The sequence below is a fragment of the Aquarana catesbeiana genome, linkage group LG09 (genome assembly GCF_042186555.1).
Source record: "Aquarana catesbeiana isolate 2022-GZ linkage group LG09, ASM4218655v1, whole genome shotgun sequence".
NCBI classification, from domain to species: domain Eukaryota; kingdom Metazoa; phylum Chordata; class Amphibia; order Anura; family Ranidae; genus Aquarana; species Aquarana catesbeiana.
In genome coordinates this window covers 90,565,312-90,580,670 of record NC_133332.1, presented here as the reverse complement: position 1 = coordinate 90,580,670, position 15,359 = coordinate 90,565,312, and the positions used below count along the sequence as shown (strand labels likewise).

The 15,359-nt window shown below is 43.0% G+C and overlaps 1 protein-coding gene across 1 annotated transcript in view; it reads right to left on the bottom strand.

The window, feature by feature from the left end:
- Positions 1-745: 745 nt before the first annotated feature.
- MSH5 (mutS homolog 5) overlaps positions 746-15,359 on the bottom strand; it is a 123,513-nt gene continuing 108,899 nt past the window's right edge. Inside the window, exons 21-24 of the mRNA XM_073598965.1 lie at positions 12,378-12,521; positions 7,043-7,180; positions 2,475-2,548; positions 746-2,178 (exon numbers count right to left, since the gene is read on the bottom strand). Of these exons, the coding sequence (XP_073455066.1) occupies positions 2,070-2,178; positions 2,475-2,548; positions 7,043-7,180; positions 12,378-12,521 (465 nt within the window). The 3' untranslated portion in view covers positions 746-2,069. The remainder of the gene's footprint in view (positions 2,179-2,474; positions 2,549-7,042; positions 7,181-12,377; positions 12,522-15,359) is intronic.

Below are 15,359 nucleotides of genomic sequence, written 5' to 3'. Positions count from 1 at the left end.
TGTGAATGGTCCCAAAAATGTGTCAAAATTGTCCAATGTGTCTGCCATAATGCATTTTTTTCAAAATTGTTGCTATTTTTTTGTTTATAGCGCAAAAAATAAAAACTGCAGAGGTCATCAAATACCACCAAAAGAAAGTTTTATTTGTGGGAAAAAAGGACGTCAGTTTTGTTTGGGAGCCACGTCGTACAACTGCGCAATTGTAAGTTAAAGCGAAGCAGTGCCAAATTGCAAAAAGTGCTCTGGTCTTTGGCCAGCCAAATGGTCTGGGGCTGAAGTGGTTAAAGAACAGAAATGGGAACATAAACCACCCACAAACTATGACCAACCAAGCCATGAAAATATTAGGTGGGACTGTTTCTTTCTCAACTGTTTTCCTGCCACTGAAAAATCACTGATTTTTAGTCATAACTTATCTTAGTCTACAGATGCACAAAATGGTTTCTGCTTCACAGATCTCATTAGTTCCAGGTGAAACTGCATAACTGCTAAATTTACCAAGCGACTGTCTCCGCTATTTGCTCTACATAAAACAAAAACTACTATAACAAAAATGTAAACCCCATGATTAAGCTCCAGGGGGCAAAGCAAAACGCATTGGTGGCGTGACCTGGCGGGAGCCCAGGCTGAGGTGGTCTCTCTTATTATCACACAACCTTGTGGATGTGTGGCACCAGGGATTCTCTCCTTCTTTCCTCTAAAAATGAAAACACGCTGTTCACTAATGAGTGATAATAACAATAAGATACTGTATTAACAGAAAATGTTTAATCATTAGAACTGCATTATGGGAATACACGGGTCTTGCTGTGCTTTTCTGTCCACAATATACAAAGTAACTGGACACATTTAATGTTATAACTAGTTTAAGGATTTCTAAATACATAAACAAAAATGTAATATATTGCAGTTTACCAGTCCTTGGATGCGATGGCTGAATTATTTTCTTTTTTTTAGGCTGGGAACATTTTCAGCATTTACAGAAAATACCCATTGATCTTGCCAGAAATTCAATGTGCTTGTAACTTTCTATGAGTTGAATTAAAAGCATAAACAATATTATCTTCCTTCTGTAAATGACAATTCCCCTGCTCCCATGTAAAAGAGATTAAGGACTTCTTTATATGTGCAGTTAGAAGGCCATAAAAGCCTGACGGAGTTGTATACATGCCACGACCGTGACAAAAATTATACCTCCCTGTTGCAGTACTGCCGTGAACACAACCCGCCCTGCAGAGCATGAAATGTACACGGTTGCTGCGCTGTGGAGCAGCATTTACAGGGTTAAAACAAGTGGCGACAAGGTGATATATTGTCACCTGACCACCTGTCAAAGCCTCTGAAAATCGCTCCAACAAAGAACATTTTTCCAGAGGGACGGCAAGGTCTGCTGCAAGTCTGAAGAGAGCCTAAGGCCCTGTTCACACTGGCATGAAAAGCAGCCGTTTGAGGTGCATTTTTAACGCTGCTCAAACACCTTGTAAAGCAGTCTGCAATTGATAATATAGATAGTACACATGGCTGTTCACATTACCAAAACATGAAGCATTTGTGTCATGTCATGTTGCTACACTTCAAAAATGAAGCTATGTGGTGAGTTTGGAAAGAGCTGAAGCATCTCCTTCTCCTCAAGTCTATAGTAACACGCCATAAACGTCAAGAGCGCATAGGGCGTCTGGGGAGCGGTTTTTAATGCACCTTTCACACACCAAACAAAGCGCATTACCCTATAGGTGCTATTATTCAGCGTTGAGCAAGTGTGAACAATGCCTAAAGAAGGAACACATGTTTGATGTCCAACCTGGGTGGATCACAAGGTGAGAATAAAGGAAAAAAGTGTGGTAAAAAGGGAACTAATGTAGCCACCACATTTAGGGATGAGTAAGCTGCAATATATTACATTCATGTTTTTTGGTTTAGATATGTGTTTGATAAAAATATGTTTGAATTCCTCCTTTACTTGTTAGTGCTCATAGAAACCTCTTCCATGGATGAAAATTAGTCATAAACTGAAAAGGCTAAGTGAAAAATTGAATTCTACAATAAATTAACCCCAATAAAACTTTCACTTAGAATACAGAATAGAAGGGTAGAACCTCCTCAGACAAATATTTTTGTAGGTCGATTTGAGGATCATCAAGGTCCAGATTAAGGAAACCGTCCACCAGTTTCTGACACCTGAGAGTAGAAATAAGAAGGATGTAAGCTGTGTATAATAACAAGGAGAGAGATATTGTTAAGAAGGATACTTATTAGGAAAGAAAAATGGAAAAAGTAAATGTGCAGTACAAAACGTGCTTTAAAGACACTGATAGATGAAAACTCCCACAATGACCAGCTGGTGGGAAATTTTGCTATATTTGGTTTTCTGGCCACTGAAGGGTAATAAATTGCCCAAGCCCAAGTTAGGCTGTAAAGGCTAATTCAATAGGTAACAAAAGGTTACTCATAAAAAAATATTAACTCTCTCTTACTTATCTAGTTTTTCATGCATTGAATCTTGATTGATGCACTCTATGGCCTGACCATTCCGGAACAGCTCTGAAACCTGTGAATTAAAGTATTTTGCAATAATTATAACTTAGGCCATTGACAGTCAGGATACATTAGCTTACAGCACAGGGCACTGCTATTTCAGTTCAAAGTTCCCTGAATAGAGCAATGCCATACCCTGAGGCCCCTCCTTGTGTTAACCTACCCTGTACCTGACCCAAACACTAATCCTTTTATTACCTTTTCCTGTAAGTCTTACCCTAACACCAACCCTCACAAAAATCCTCAATACAACCCTGACTCTAACACTAATTCCCAAATTAACTTTCCTTGTAACCCCAACCCTGACACTATGCTTTGTCAAAGCTTGCTGCTAACTCTCACCGCAACCCTGAATCTAACATTATCCCACACAATAACTCTACATATAACCCTAACACTACCCTCACTTTAAAGCTGAAGTTTAGACCCTCAACACTTTCTTATCGGAAGCTAGTCTGAAAGTCATCACTAGATGGTACATGACCCCGTCAAAACGCTTTACTATCGAAAATAGAAAATAACACATGGATTGGAGTCAGCCGCACATCCCAAAAAGTTTTTATGAAACTTTGAAACTCTGACAGCCTCGAAAACAGAGAGGTGACACCGAAGGGAAGATAGCGGAGAGTTTTTATGAAAAAAGAATTGGGAAATTCCCCCAAGGGGTTTTTTAGCGGCATAATAGTAAATTAATCAGAAAAGATGGAAATATAATAAAATCATTTATTTATACAAACAACAAATCGCAGATCATTAATCAAATATTATAAAAATACAAAACTCTGGTTACAGGCATGTCTCAAGGAATATACCACTAGGGCCATATACCACAGGTATTATGGCACTGATGCAACAACCACTTATCACCATTAACTCGCCGCATTGATTTACATTATTCGTTCACGTAGTCCCATCACTTTTTAGCATGTTTTGTTTTGTTGTTCGTTTTTTGTTTTGTTTTTTAATTTATTTTGTCACTTGTTCACACACGCATCCTCACACATTCACACACCACCTTTAACACATAGGTCTTTAGAATCCATATATATAATACTCTCTGTTCACCCCCTTGACACATGCACTCACTCACTTCACTCACATTGGTTTTATTAAGGTACTCATTTATATCCAAACATGCTATTTGATAACATTACACCATTTATTTTACCCATGATAACCTCTTTTTGATATGACACTACAATATGATTACCAAGATATAGCAACAATAATATATTCTAACATACTGTATTCTTCTCCACACACATTGAGTTAAGAATCAAAGTATTTGTACATACAGGTAGGGATGTAGCTCATTGGGTGCTAGGATATTACGATTAAATAACACTAATACTGAAAAAAGCATTGGAATATATCTCAGGTGTCGTCCATCTCATCCCCCCCTGTTGTTCCAATAATGTATGACGCCTTGCAAGCCCCTTGGTGTTGGTGCCCGTCTGGAGGGGTGAGTATTGACTTATGAGGATCCCTGGATTAGCGCCTCTAATTAGAAACCTCTGGATATGTGACATTTGTTCAGAATTCATCTTTCGCGTGGTAAATATAGTAATATAATATTACATATATATAGTTGTTAGTACGATATAAAGTGTTGGAACAATGAACTTTTTGATATATTTCACCAGAATACAAATCCCCTGAAGAAGACCGCAACAGCATTGGTCGAAACGTGTTGGGGTATTCATGTGGATGTCTATTAATTTATTTTTTAAATATTTTTTAATATTTGAAATGCATTGTATTGCCAAACATTGATGAAATATTCCCTGAGACATGCCCGTAACCAGAGTTCTGTATTTTTATAATATTTGAGTAATGATCTGCGATTTGTTGTTTGTATAAATAAATGATTTTATTATATTTCCATCTTTTCTGATTAATTTACCATTATGCCGCTAAAAAACCCCTTGGGGGAATTTCCCAATTCTTTTTTCATAAAAACTCTCCGCTATCTTCCCTTCGGTGTCACCTCTCTGTTTTCGAGGCTGTCAGATGAAGGGAACCATGTTACACGTATGGTGGGACTGTCCCAAAATCAGAACCTTTTGGAACAAAATCTTTCAAATAATGTCCAAGGTTACAGGGTTCTCGATTCCCAAGTCTCCATCAACGGCCCTCCTGAACTTCCAAATCCCTAAAATTCAGAAATTCCCTCAAAAACGTATCTTCTTTATCCTCTTAGGCACCAAACTCACTATAGCCAATGCCTGGAAGCTCCCCAAGGTCTCCATTCAGGCAGCCAAACTTAACGCGATTTTTAACGATACTGCAACATTGCGGCGGACAAATCGGACACTAAGTGACACTTTTTGGGAACCAGTGACACCAATGCAGTGATCAGAGCTAAAAAAAAAATGCGCTATTACTGTATAAATGACACTGGCAGGGAAGAGGTTAACATCAGGGGTGATTAAAGGGTCAAGTGTGCTCCTAGGGAGTGCTTTCTAACTGTGGGGGGAATGGACTGACTGGAGGAAGAGAGACATCTGTGTTCCTGATTAGCAGGAATCATAGATCTCTCTCTTCCTCTGTGACGGAACGATGGTCTGCCTTGTTTACATAGGCAGACCGCCATTCTGCCTCTCCTACGAACGATCACGGGTGGCCATTGTGGCCGCCGGACCTGCTGCTTGGCTTCCGCTGTGTCCAAATTGATTAACCTGCTGATTGCCTTCTGCGCGTGCACCCCAGATCCAGAAAGGGGAAACAAAGTACAGGTATGTTGTTTCATGCAGCCGGGCCGCCCTGCTGCAGTATATGTACGGTGGGCGGTCCGGAAATGGTTAAAGTGTCTATAGGTACTGTAAATGTCTCTTAAACATGCACCATTAGTTTAGATGCAGTCGGTGATCATTCTTTGGATGCAATTTACTACTGCTTTAACTTTCCATATAACCTTTGCTTTCACATTAACCTTCACAGTAACCCTGACCAGAAACTCTCATATTAACTCTCCCAGTAACCCTGAATATAATACTAACTTTAATTTAACTTTTCCCTGTATCCCTGACCCTAACACTAAAGCTGGCCATAGATGGAGTGACTTCCTTTCCTGCAACCATAGGTTGCAGGAAAGAAAATCTCTTGATTCCCACATCAACACAATCAGTTTGAGGGGGGAATCCCTCTTACGGAGCCATTGTGTTCCCCTGGTGGGGGAAAGTTGTTGCTTTAGCAGGGAGAACACAATGATTACTGTTAGCGGCTATAATAGCCGCTAGCAACAATTGTGTGTAAAATCCGACAGGCTGGTTGTACCCAAGTTGATCGATCGATCAAATTGGGTACATTCAGCCTGCCCATACATGGTTCGAATCTCAGAAGGTCCCTGTTGAACCAGCCGAGATTTGAACCTTCTGTGGCCAGCTTAACCCCCATATACAATTTTAACCCTAAGGACTAATTCACATGGATACTGAGGCTTGTACTGCATGAATGAGGCGTTTGTTTACCTAGATCCAGCTGGAGATGCATGCAGGCAGTCTATGTTAGTGAATGAAGATGCAGCAGCTATATGAACACAGACGCACATTTGAGTTTGAAAGGTGTGCCGGGGCAGGTGCACTCTGCATTTGCTCCTGCATGTTTGTCAAACTCGGATGTGTGGCTGTGTCCATACGATGCTACATCTTCATTTAATAACATAGAATGCCTGCACGCAGCTCCACACGTTTAAACAAATGCCTCATTCACAGTGCATGGGCTTCAGCGCTCATGTGAATAAGACCTAACACTCAGATCAGCCCTCACAGTAACCCTCCCTTGCATAAAAATATTTCCCTTGTTTGTATACTCACCTCTTCTTTGTTGGGATCTACTACACTAAAAAAACTGACTGTGAAGCAAATAAATTTCAAGGGAGCAGATGTTGTATTTAGATCTGTCAAGCTAAACCATGCCAAGAACAAAGAGTGGTTACACATAGCTTCTACTTTTTACACTTTTCCAAATGTGTTTAACTGTTAGACAGTGAATCCATACACTGTGGTCTGTTTAGATGCAAATAGTGTTTAGCAGGGTACTTCTTTATGGGTAAAATGCTGTCTGGTTTAGAACGAAAATGGACAACATGAATATTAAAGGACCAGTGTAATAGGGGAAAAAAATTATATAATATATGCATATATATATATATATATATATATATATATATTTTCTATGATAAACATAAAGGGGCAAATAAAACAGAACTCCAGCCACAAATAACAACAAAAAATGAAAAACAAAACAAAACAGCTTTTGTGGCAATACTCGTTTTCAGTCAGCTGTATGTGCAAAGTACTTCCTTTTGTCCACAAGATGTCATCGGTCTTCTGGGTTGAATGACAGTTCGCACCATTCAACCAACTTGTTCTAAACCCAGAGTACCATCTGCCAGCCCCCACTCTGACTGGGCAGTAAAGCAGAAGAAAAAAGTGATGAAGTTATTGCTGTCACTCTGCTTTCTCCTCCTAAAAGTCAGTATTGAGAATCATCAGCAGTGCATTACCTCCACTCCTCTCTTTATGATCTCCTCTGGCATTCCAGCTATGGCTGCTACCTTGGCTGCCTGGCTTACTTCCGATACTCCATCCTTCAACTGATAGAAGAAGACCAACTCTTCTCTATCCAGACACCACGCAAACGTCTGCAGACATCAAACAAGCCATTAGAACAATCACAGCTCACATTTTTGTTGATTATGTATTATAGCACAAGTTTTTTTTGCCATATGAAATTTCCAGTATTCGTGTAATCTTATTAAATGGATGGACCACTGTGTAGGGAACTTGCATCATTTACTTTGGGCTTCCAGAACACTGAGGAATGTTGAACTAGCGCCTGTGTAGTATACTATACTGTATACACTGCAAGGCAAATGCCTTGGGACAACTGCATGATATACATAAAAAGCTCAGTAAAGCTCAATATTAGCTGCAAATGAAATGCCTTATGCAATATAAGGGAATCACGACCCATACAACGATATGGCATAACCTTTTGCTAGTAGAGCTAGATACATTTGAGGGGTCTGACAGCTGGTATCAGGCTGAGCTACAGTATATCCACCAAGTATATCTATTTATTACACGTATTTATATAGCACCATCAACTTACACAGTGCTTTACATATATATTGTACATTCACATCAGTCCCTGCCTTCAAGGAGCTTACAATCTAAGGTCCCTAATTCACATTCATACATACACATAGTAGGGCCAAATTTAGACAGGGGCCAACTTACCTACCAGCATGTTTTTGGAGTGTGGGAAGAAACCAGAGTACCTGGAGGAAACCCACACAGACACAGGGAGAACATGCAAACTCCATGCAGATAGTACAGGGGAAAAAGGGAAAAGTCCTGGCAACCACCTAGTAAAACTTGGCAAACGTGTAGAGGGACCAGATGGAAGCTATACAGACCTAGAAAACTCAGGTCTGATGCTGAAAAGCCTACAAAGTACTAACACTTTTAGTGGAGTTAAAAAGTGAGGAACCTTCCCCTTCAGGTCATATGTCTGAGAAATTATTTGCAAAATCCATCTAGCAATTGTGGAGCAAGAGAAAGCCTGTCCCTTCTGAGAACCTTTAGGCAACAAAAACAATAAGTCAGATTGATGAAACGAAGATGTACCTGAGAGATAGATTCACACCAATCACATCCAAACAGTGGAAAGTAATATCCTTCGGATGCTTAGGAATGGGACAAAACAACAGCAACACAATGACCTGATTTAAGTGAAATGCAGAGACCACCTTGGGCAGAAAAGACATTCAAGGTCTAAAAACAACTTTGTCTTTGTAAAGTACAAGGAACGCTTCTGTACGGCATAATGTCACAAGTTTACACACTCTCAGAGGTGAGAGGCACAAAAAAAGGCAACTTTATGGGAAAGAAATGTGCCAAATAGGTTCAAAGGACTGTCAACACCAGACTGAGGTCCCACGGAGTCACCTGAGAACAAACCCCTGATGCAATGTGAGTCACCCTCTGGACAAAAGCTCTGACCAAGGAATAAGAAGCTTGTGGTCTCTGAAAAAGTACCACAAAGGCAGAAACCTGACTCTTAACAGTCCTCAGGGTTAAGGACTTATCCAATCTACACTGCAGGAAATACTTCAGAAGTGAAGCTATGTGTGCAACAAGCAAAGTATGCTTATTGTCCTTATAGACAACTACTTTTCGGCCTTTAGCAATGGTCAAGAGATTTTCCTAGAGAAGAAAAAGCATGCCAGGGTAATGTCCAGTACAAGACCCAATATTCCAGGCAGTGCGACAGCTCTACTGTCGACTTTTTGAGATTGGGAATTTAGCAGACGTTCTGCACCATCCGATGTACATTAGCTTTGAGGCCATTCGTCGACTGTTCCCAAAGAAACAGATCATCCTGATGTCCCAGTATAAGAATCCTCTGAGCTTAAAAAGAGCCAACATCGGGTCCAGCACCTGCGTGAACACTTGTGGTGCTGTGGCAAGGCCAAAGGGAAGAGCCACAAACTAAAAGTGTTGGTTTCCTAACCGCAGTACACGAGTAGCATCTAAGAGGGGGAAAATGGGGATGTGTAGGTAGGCATCTTTGATGTCCACTGAAGCCAGATAATTCCCTTGATAGAGAGAAGCAACCAGTGATCACACTGATTAAATACAGAACTTTTGAGCACACAAAAAACTTGTTCTAGCGCTTGAAGTCAAGAATGGGCAGCACACTGTGATTTGGCTTGGGCACAGTGATATAGTTGTAATAGTAACCGTGAAATCTTTCTGTTTCTGGAGCAGGGGCAATAACCCCTTGTGAGTGCAACAGGTCCGGTGCAGCAAACAGGGCTGTTCTTTTGTCAGGTGTAGCATGCAATTCAATGGCGTGAGCGTGGAGGAGGAAAGCACAAAAGTCCAGTTGGTTTCCTATGGACACAATGTTTTGAACCCAGATAGCTTAGATATCCAGGGTCCAAACGGGCACAAGAGCTGCCTGACATCTCTACACATGAAGAAGTGGAAGCGCCCCTTGATTGGGAAGATAGCTTGTCGCCCACCTTGGTAGGCCCTGAGAGTCCAGTTCTTCCTATAGGAGTCTACTGCTTCGACCCCGAGTTCTGGAAGGGATAAAAGGACCCATTACTGGCCCCATGCATAGACTGTTTTTGCTTCAACTGTTTCTGCCACATCTTCAGAAGAAAGAGAGTGTTCTTTCATCCTGTAATCGTCTGAATACGTTGATCCAAGATGTTGCCATACAAGCATTCACCTTCAATGGACATATGTTTAAATGTTTCTTGCAAGGGAGTTCTGCTGACCAGCATTTCAGCCATAAAACGCACCTCAAGTGTACCGGCATAAGGTCCAGCCCATCCACACAGAGGAATAGTGCCTCAGAAAAGAGCTCCAAATGCTGTCTAGCTAAAAAAATCTGCCCTATGGGCACCAGGTTCCAAAGCCATGCACTTTTCTCCAAACCAAAAAGGCCTGGACCTCCATGAAAACAACTGTGGGTTGCATAGCAGCACCAATCAAAGAAAAAGAAGTTCTGGAAGAGGGATTCAAATTTTTTTCTGCAGGGTCCTAAACACTGGCACCTCATCCACCGGAACTGTACGTGTCTTATTAAGCTGGATGGTCACAGATTTCCACATTATATTGTAAAAGCTGTCTTACATCGGATATTGTTGCACATACAGTATCCTTTAGGGGGTTAAAACATCCTGTCTAGGTGAGGCCAATCCTTGTACATTTCCTCTCTGATATGAGGATACGATTTGACTGGTTTGGTTGCCTTCCAAATCATAATTTCTTGCCATCAAAGCAAGGATTCCAAGCATGACACTGAAGGGTAAGGACAGCAGAGGGGGAATCTGAGTGTAGCAGTATGAAATCTCATTTATTCACTCAACAAATGGCAACTTACAAGACAATGTAGTGATATCAGGCGTTTATATGTAGAAACTGTCAGGTGACAGATGCACACCGATGGGGTTAGGAGCGCACCGCTAAGGCTGCGGATCCTACAGCTGATTGCTGCGGACCCTACAGCTGATTGCTGCAGATGGAGCTCTGGGTGGTTCAGGAAAGCAGCTCCACTTGAACACTGACATGGACCAAGCAGGAAGCTAGAGCGTAAGATTCCCCAGGGCGCGGAGTCTAAGAGCCAGCAGGTATTCACCAGAGCTTCTAGTGGTGAGGATGGATTTTGCTGCCGCTGACTTCAGGTCGCAGCCCCCAGGGTCCCTGCCCATGCTCACGGACTGACTCTGCTGGACAGAGTGGAAGCAGTTCAAGGTTAAACAGAGGATAGTCGGGAGAACAAGCCAAGTTTGGGGCAACTAGCGGACAGGGATGGTCAGGAAGACACGCCAAGGTCTGGGTTACTAGCAGACAGGAATGGTCAGAGGGACACGCCAAGGTCAGTACACGGAAGTCAAAGATAACATACAGCAAGACGCCACATCTCGGGCAAAGCTGGCTCGCAGTGCATGGAGTTAAATAGTGTTTCCTGTTAGAGACTAGGGTGGAGCCATGCTGAGAGAAGATTACTTAACACGCAGGTGTGAGATCGTGGTCCCTAAGCTGATACACAGACCAGAGAAGTAAGCAGACAGACAGGGCATGAAACAACATTACTGCAGATTCATGACAAAAACCTAATTCATCGTCAGATACTGGGGATGGACCTTCGGAGAACACGATGAGCTTCCTTGGGAGGGATTGCAGCATCTGTAACTGTAATGCAAAGGAGACACCACCAGGGGCAGCAGACTAAGCGTAGCAATAGGTGAATGAAAAGAAAGCTATGTAAATAGCTAATCGCAGAAGTAAAGGGTTAAAAGCCTTTTAACATTTGGGTCTTCCACACATGGGTCTGATCATGCATTAATCATCCAAATGTAGGAGAACCAAGCAAGGTTCAGCTGTCACTGAAGCCTATAGATGTGAATGGGAGCCATTAAGGGCACTGAGAGATCACAAGGTGGCTCCCATCCACATCCATAGGCTCCACTGACAGCTGAACCCTGCTTTGCTCTCCTACAACAGGATGATTATTGGACAATCTGACCAACATGAGGCAAAAGACCCACATGTTATAAGACTCTTAATCCTTTACTACTGTGAGTTGCTATATACGTAGCTTGCTTTTCATTCACCTATTGCTACACTTCGTTTGCTGCCCCAGGTGGTGTCTCCTTTGCATTACAGTCACAGTCATCCCTCCCAAGGAAGCTCATTCTGTTCTGTGAAGGCCCATCCCCAGAAGCTGACCCTGAATGACGTTTCTACATATAAATGCCTAATATCACTACAAGCTTCCTGCTTGGTCCATGTCAGTGTTCAGGTGGAGCTGCTTTCCTGAACCACCCAGAGCTCCATCTGCAGCAATCAGCTGTAGGGTCCACAGCCTTAGCGTTGCGCTCCTAACCCCATCGGTGTGCATCTGTCACCTGGACTCAGGTGACCTGACAGTTTCTACATATAAACGCCTGATATCACTACATTGTCTTGTAAGTTGCCAATTGTGCAAATAAATTTGATTTTATACTGCTACACTCAGAAGGGCCCTCTGCTGTCCTTATCAATTACCGTAGAGAATCTTTAGCCTCTTGAGAGATGCTGCACTACAGTGTGTTGGAATCACTTTAACACCTCATGCAGATCCCCCCCACCCCCCAAGCCATCTTCCCCCAGTGTGTTGGTGACATACACTTCTGCACCATATCTCTCCACATACATGACACTGAAGGGCATTCCCACTCACAATAATCAAACTTGCAGCTAATTTTTTACCAGTACAAGAAGGGAGACTGTCTAGTGCATATAGATAGAAAATCTTTTAATTGTCTAAACTTATCTCACCTGATATTGGACATTTGGGTTTCCTGGGAGTATCTCAAGCTGTATCAAGCTGTGAAAGTTAGTGGACAGGAAAATATGAGGGCAAGAAGACCCTTGCTTGATCCAGTGTCTCAGAATGGCAGCCAATAGTGACAGCCCATCCACCTAGAAAAACACACAATATGCATCCAAATTCTTTAAATTTACTGCTTTCTGTATCAACGTTTGTATTAATTTTTATTTGAGAAAGAATCAACATAGTAAATACAATAATACGTCAATAATAATTTAACAATAATAGTACTGTGAATGTGGATGTGTCATTCATTTCATTATCAGCGTCTGTTCAAGTTTCGCTGTAAGCCAACTTTATAGCAGGTCTTAGTCTCTAGTAATGTACCTTCCATGTTGGTGTATTGCCAGGTCATGATCACATCTCACAATGTAAATTAACATTTACATACATAGTGAAGAATAAACTATCAGAAGGAAATACAGGTAAATGTCACAGATCAATGAGGAGGGTCTGGGGGTTGGGAAAAGCAGGATCATCCTGTCAGCTGCCAACTTTCTCCACCCCCATTAATAGGGTTTGGACGATCTAAAGTAAACACTGAATCTTGACGTACTGATGTATTTTTATCAGGGGTCCCAACACATTTCAAAGTCTTTTTGTTTATTCCTGAGAATACTTGCTATTTTTTTTAAGGATCATGAGCCATGAGATCTTGTTTATAGTGAAATTGAGGTTTTGAACAATTTTGCAATATTTTATACATTGCCAGCTGCCAAGGTAGTAGTATGTTGAATAATAAGATTTTCGACTTACCGTAAAATAATTTTCTCTGAGTTTATTCACAGACACAGCGCTTCCTTTTTCAGAACCATAGGGTTATATCTAGGAGTAGGACACTAGGCAGAAAAAAGACTTGGCTACGCCCATGGGCAGTCCTAGGTGATATACACCACCCTCTCTGCTATAGGCCTTAAGTTTCGTCACAAGTAGTGTCAGAAGCATTAAAAACTCCATAGAGGGGTGGGTGCTGTGTCTGTCATTGAATTCAGAGAAACAGATTTTACAGTAAGTCAAAAATCCTATTTTCTCATTCATTCATTGACAGACAGTGCTTCCTTATTCAGAACCATAGGGATGTCTCAAAGCAGTGCCAAACATGAGGGGTGGGCAAGCCAACAAAAAAAAACAGGCCAACCAGACAATCTGGAGCTCAACGAGAACAACTGGAGGCCAATCTGAAGAGCAAGAAAACCCCTTCATGAGGGAAAAACCCTCTAGACTGCAACCTGCAGAACCTTGCAGCCAAAAGAGGCATCCGCAGATGCCAGCATTTCCACTTTGTAAAATTTTGTGAAAGTGTGCACCGATGACCAGGTGACACTTGCGTCACTGACGCCTGAAGGCCCAGGAGGCACTCAGTGCCTGAGTAGAGTGCGCCTTCACTGGGAAGGGAGGAACCCGACCCCTGACAGAATAGGCCTGAGTCACCGTCTGTCTGATCCATCTAGAAATGGTCGACGAGGAAGCAGACAGCCCCTTCTTTGGCCCGTCTGCGATCACGAACAGGGAGTCTGATCTCCAAAAGGACTCAGTGGCTGCCAAATACACCCTGATCGGCCGCACCACATCCAAGGTGTGTAAGGCAAATTCCCTCGGATGTTGTGGCCTGGGACATAGGGAAGGCAACGCAATGTCTTCATTTAAATGGAAATCAAAAACAACTTTTGAGGAATGAAGGACAAGGACGAAGAACCACCTTGTCCTTATGAATCACCAGGTAGGGCGTACGACAGGATAGCACCGCCAATTCCGACACCCTGCGAGCAGAGGTGTTAGCCACCAAGAAGGCCACCTTCTGTGACAGAGTGAGCAGGGGAATGTCTCTATTATTTTCAAACGGAGGCTTCTGTAGAACCGAAAGCACCAGATTCAAGTCCCACGGTGGCAAGGAAGATCGCACCGGTGGAACCACATGTCGCACCCCCTAAATGAAGGTACGCACCAGGGAAGGCGAAGCCAGGGGGCGTTGAAAGAAAACCGCCAAAGCCTACACCTGGCCCTTGATGGTAATCAAGGCCAAATTCTTTTCAACGTCCCTCTGAAGAAAAGTCAAAATCCGTGCCACCGAAAAGGAACGTGGGTGAAACCCCACCGACTCACACTATGAAATGTACGTTTTCCACGTCCGATGATATACCTTCCGTAGACTTTCTAGCTTTGAGTAGTGTCGGAATCACCAACGCAGGTAAACGTCTATCCTTCAACATCTGGCTTTCAACAGCCAGGCCGTTAAAGCCAGCGACGGTAAAGCAGGGTGGAAGATCGGCCCTTGGGATAGCAGTTCCTCCCTGAGAGGCAGCCACCAGGTCGGCGTACCAGGACCGATGAGGCCAGTCTGGGGCCACTAGAATGACCGGAATTCCTTCGGCCTCGCTCCTGCGTAACAGCCGAGGCAGACGCTTGAGAGGAGGAAAGGCGTAGATCAGACAATACTGGCCCCACAGAGCCACCAGAGCGTCTGAGGCATCCACCAGAGGATCCAGAGACCTGGCCACAAACCTCTACACCTTCCTGTTGACCCGGGATGCCATCAGATCTACCTCTGGAGAGCCCCGACGCAGACGCATCTGTTGCAATCTCTCCTGATGAAGGGACCGCTCCCCTTGGTCCAACACTTGTCGACTGAGGTAATCCGCCTGCCAGTTGTCCACCCCCCAGAATGTGGATGGCAGAGATGGCCGGGATGAAAGGCTCTGCCCACCGGAGAATGCCTGCTACTTCCAGGCCCGCTAACACACTTCCTTGTTCCTTCCTGGTGGTTGACATAAGCCACCGCTGTGGCATTGTCTGACTGGATCCGTATCGGAAGCCCCTGAAGTTGATCCGTCCAATGATATAGACAGAGTTTGATTCCCCGGAGTTCCAAGATGTTGATAGGTAGCCTAGGTTCCTCCAGCATCCAGCGACCCTGAGACGAGCTCAGGCCC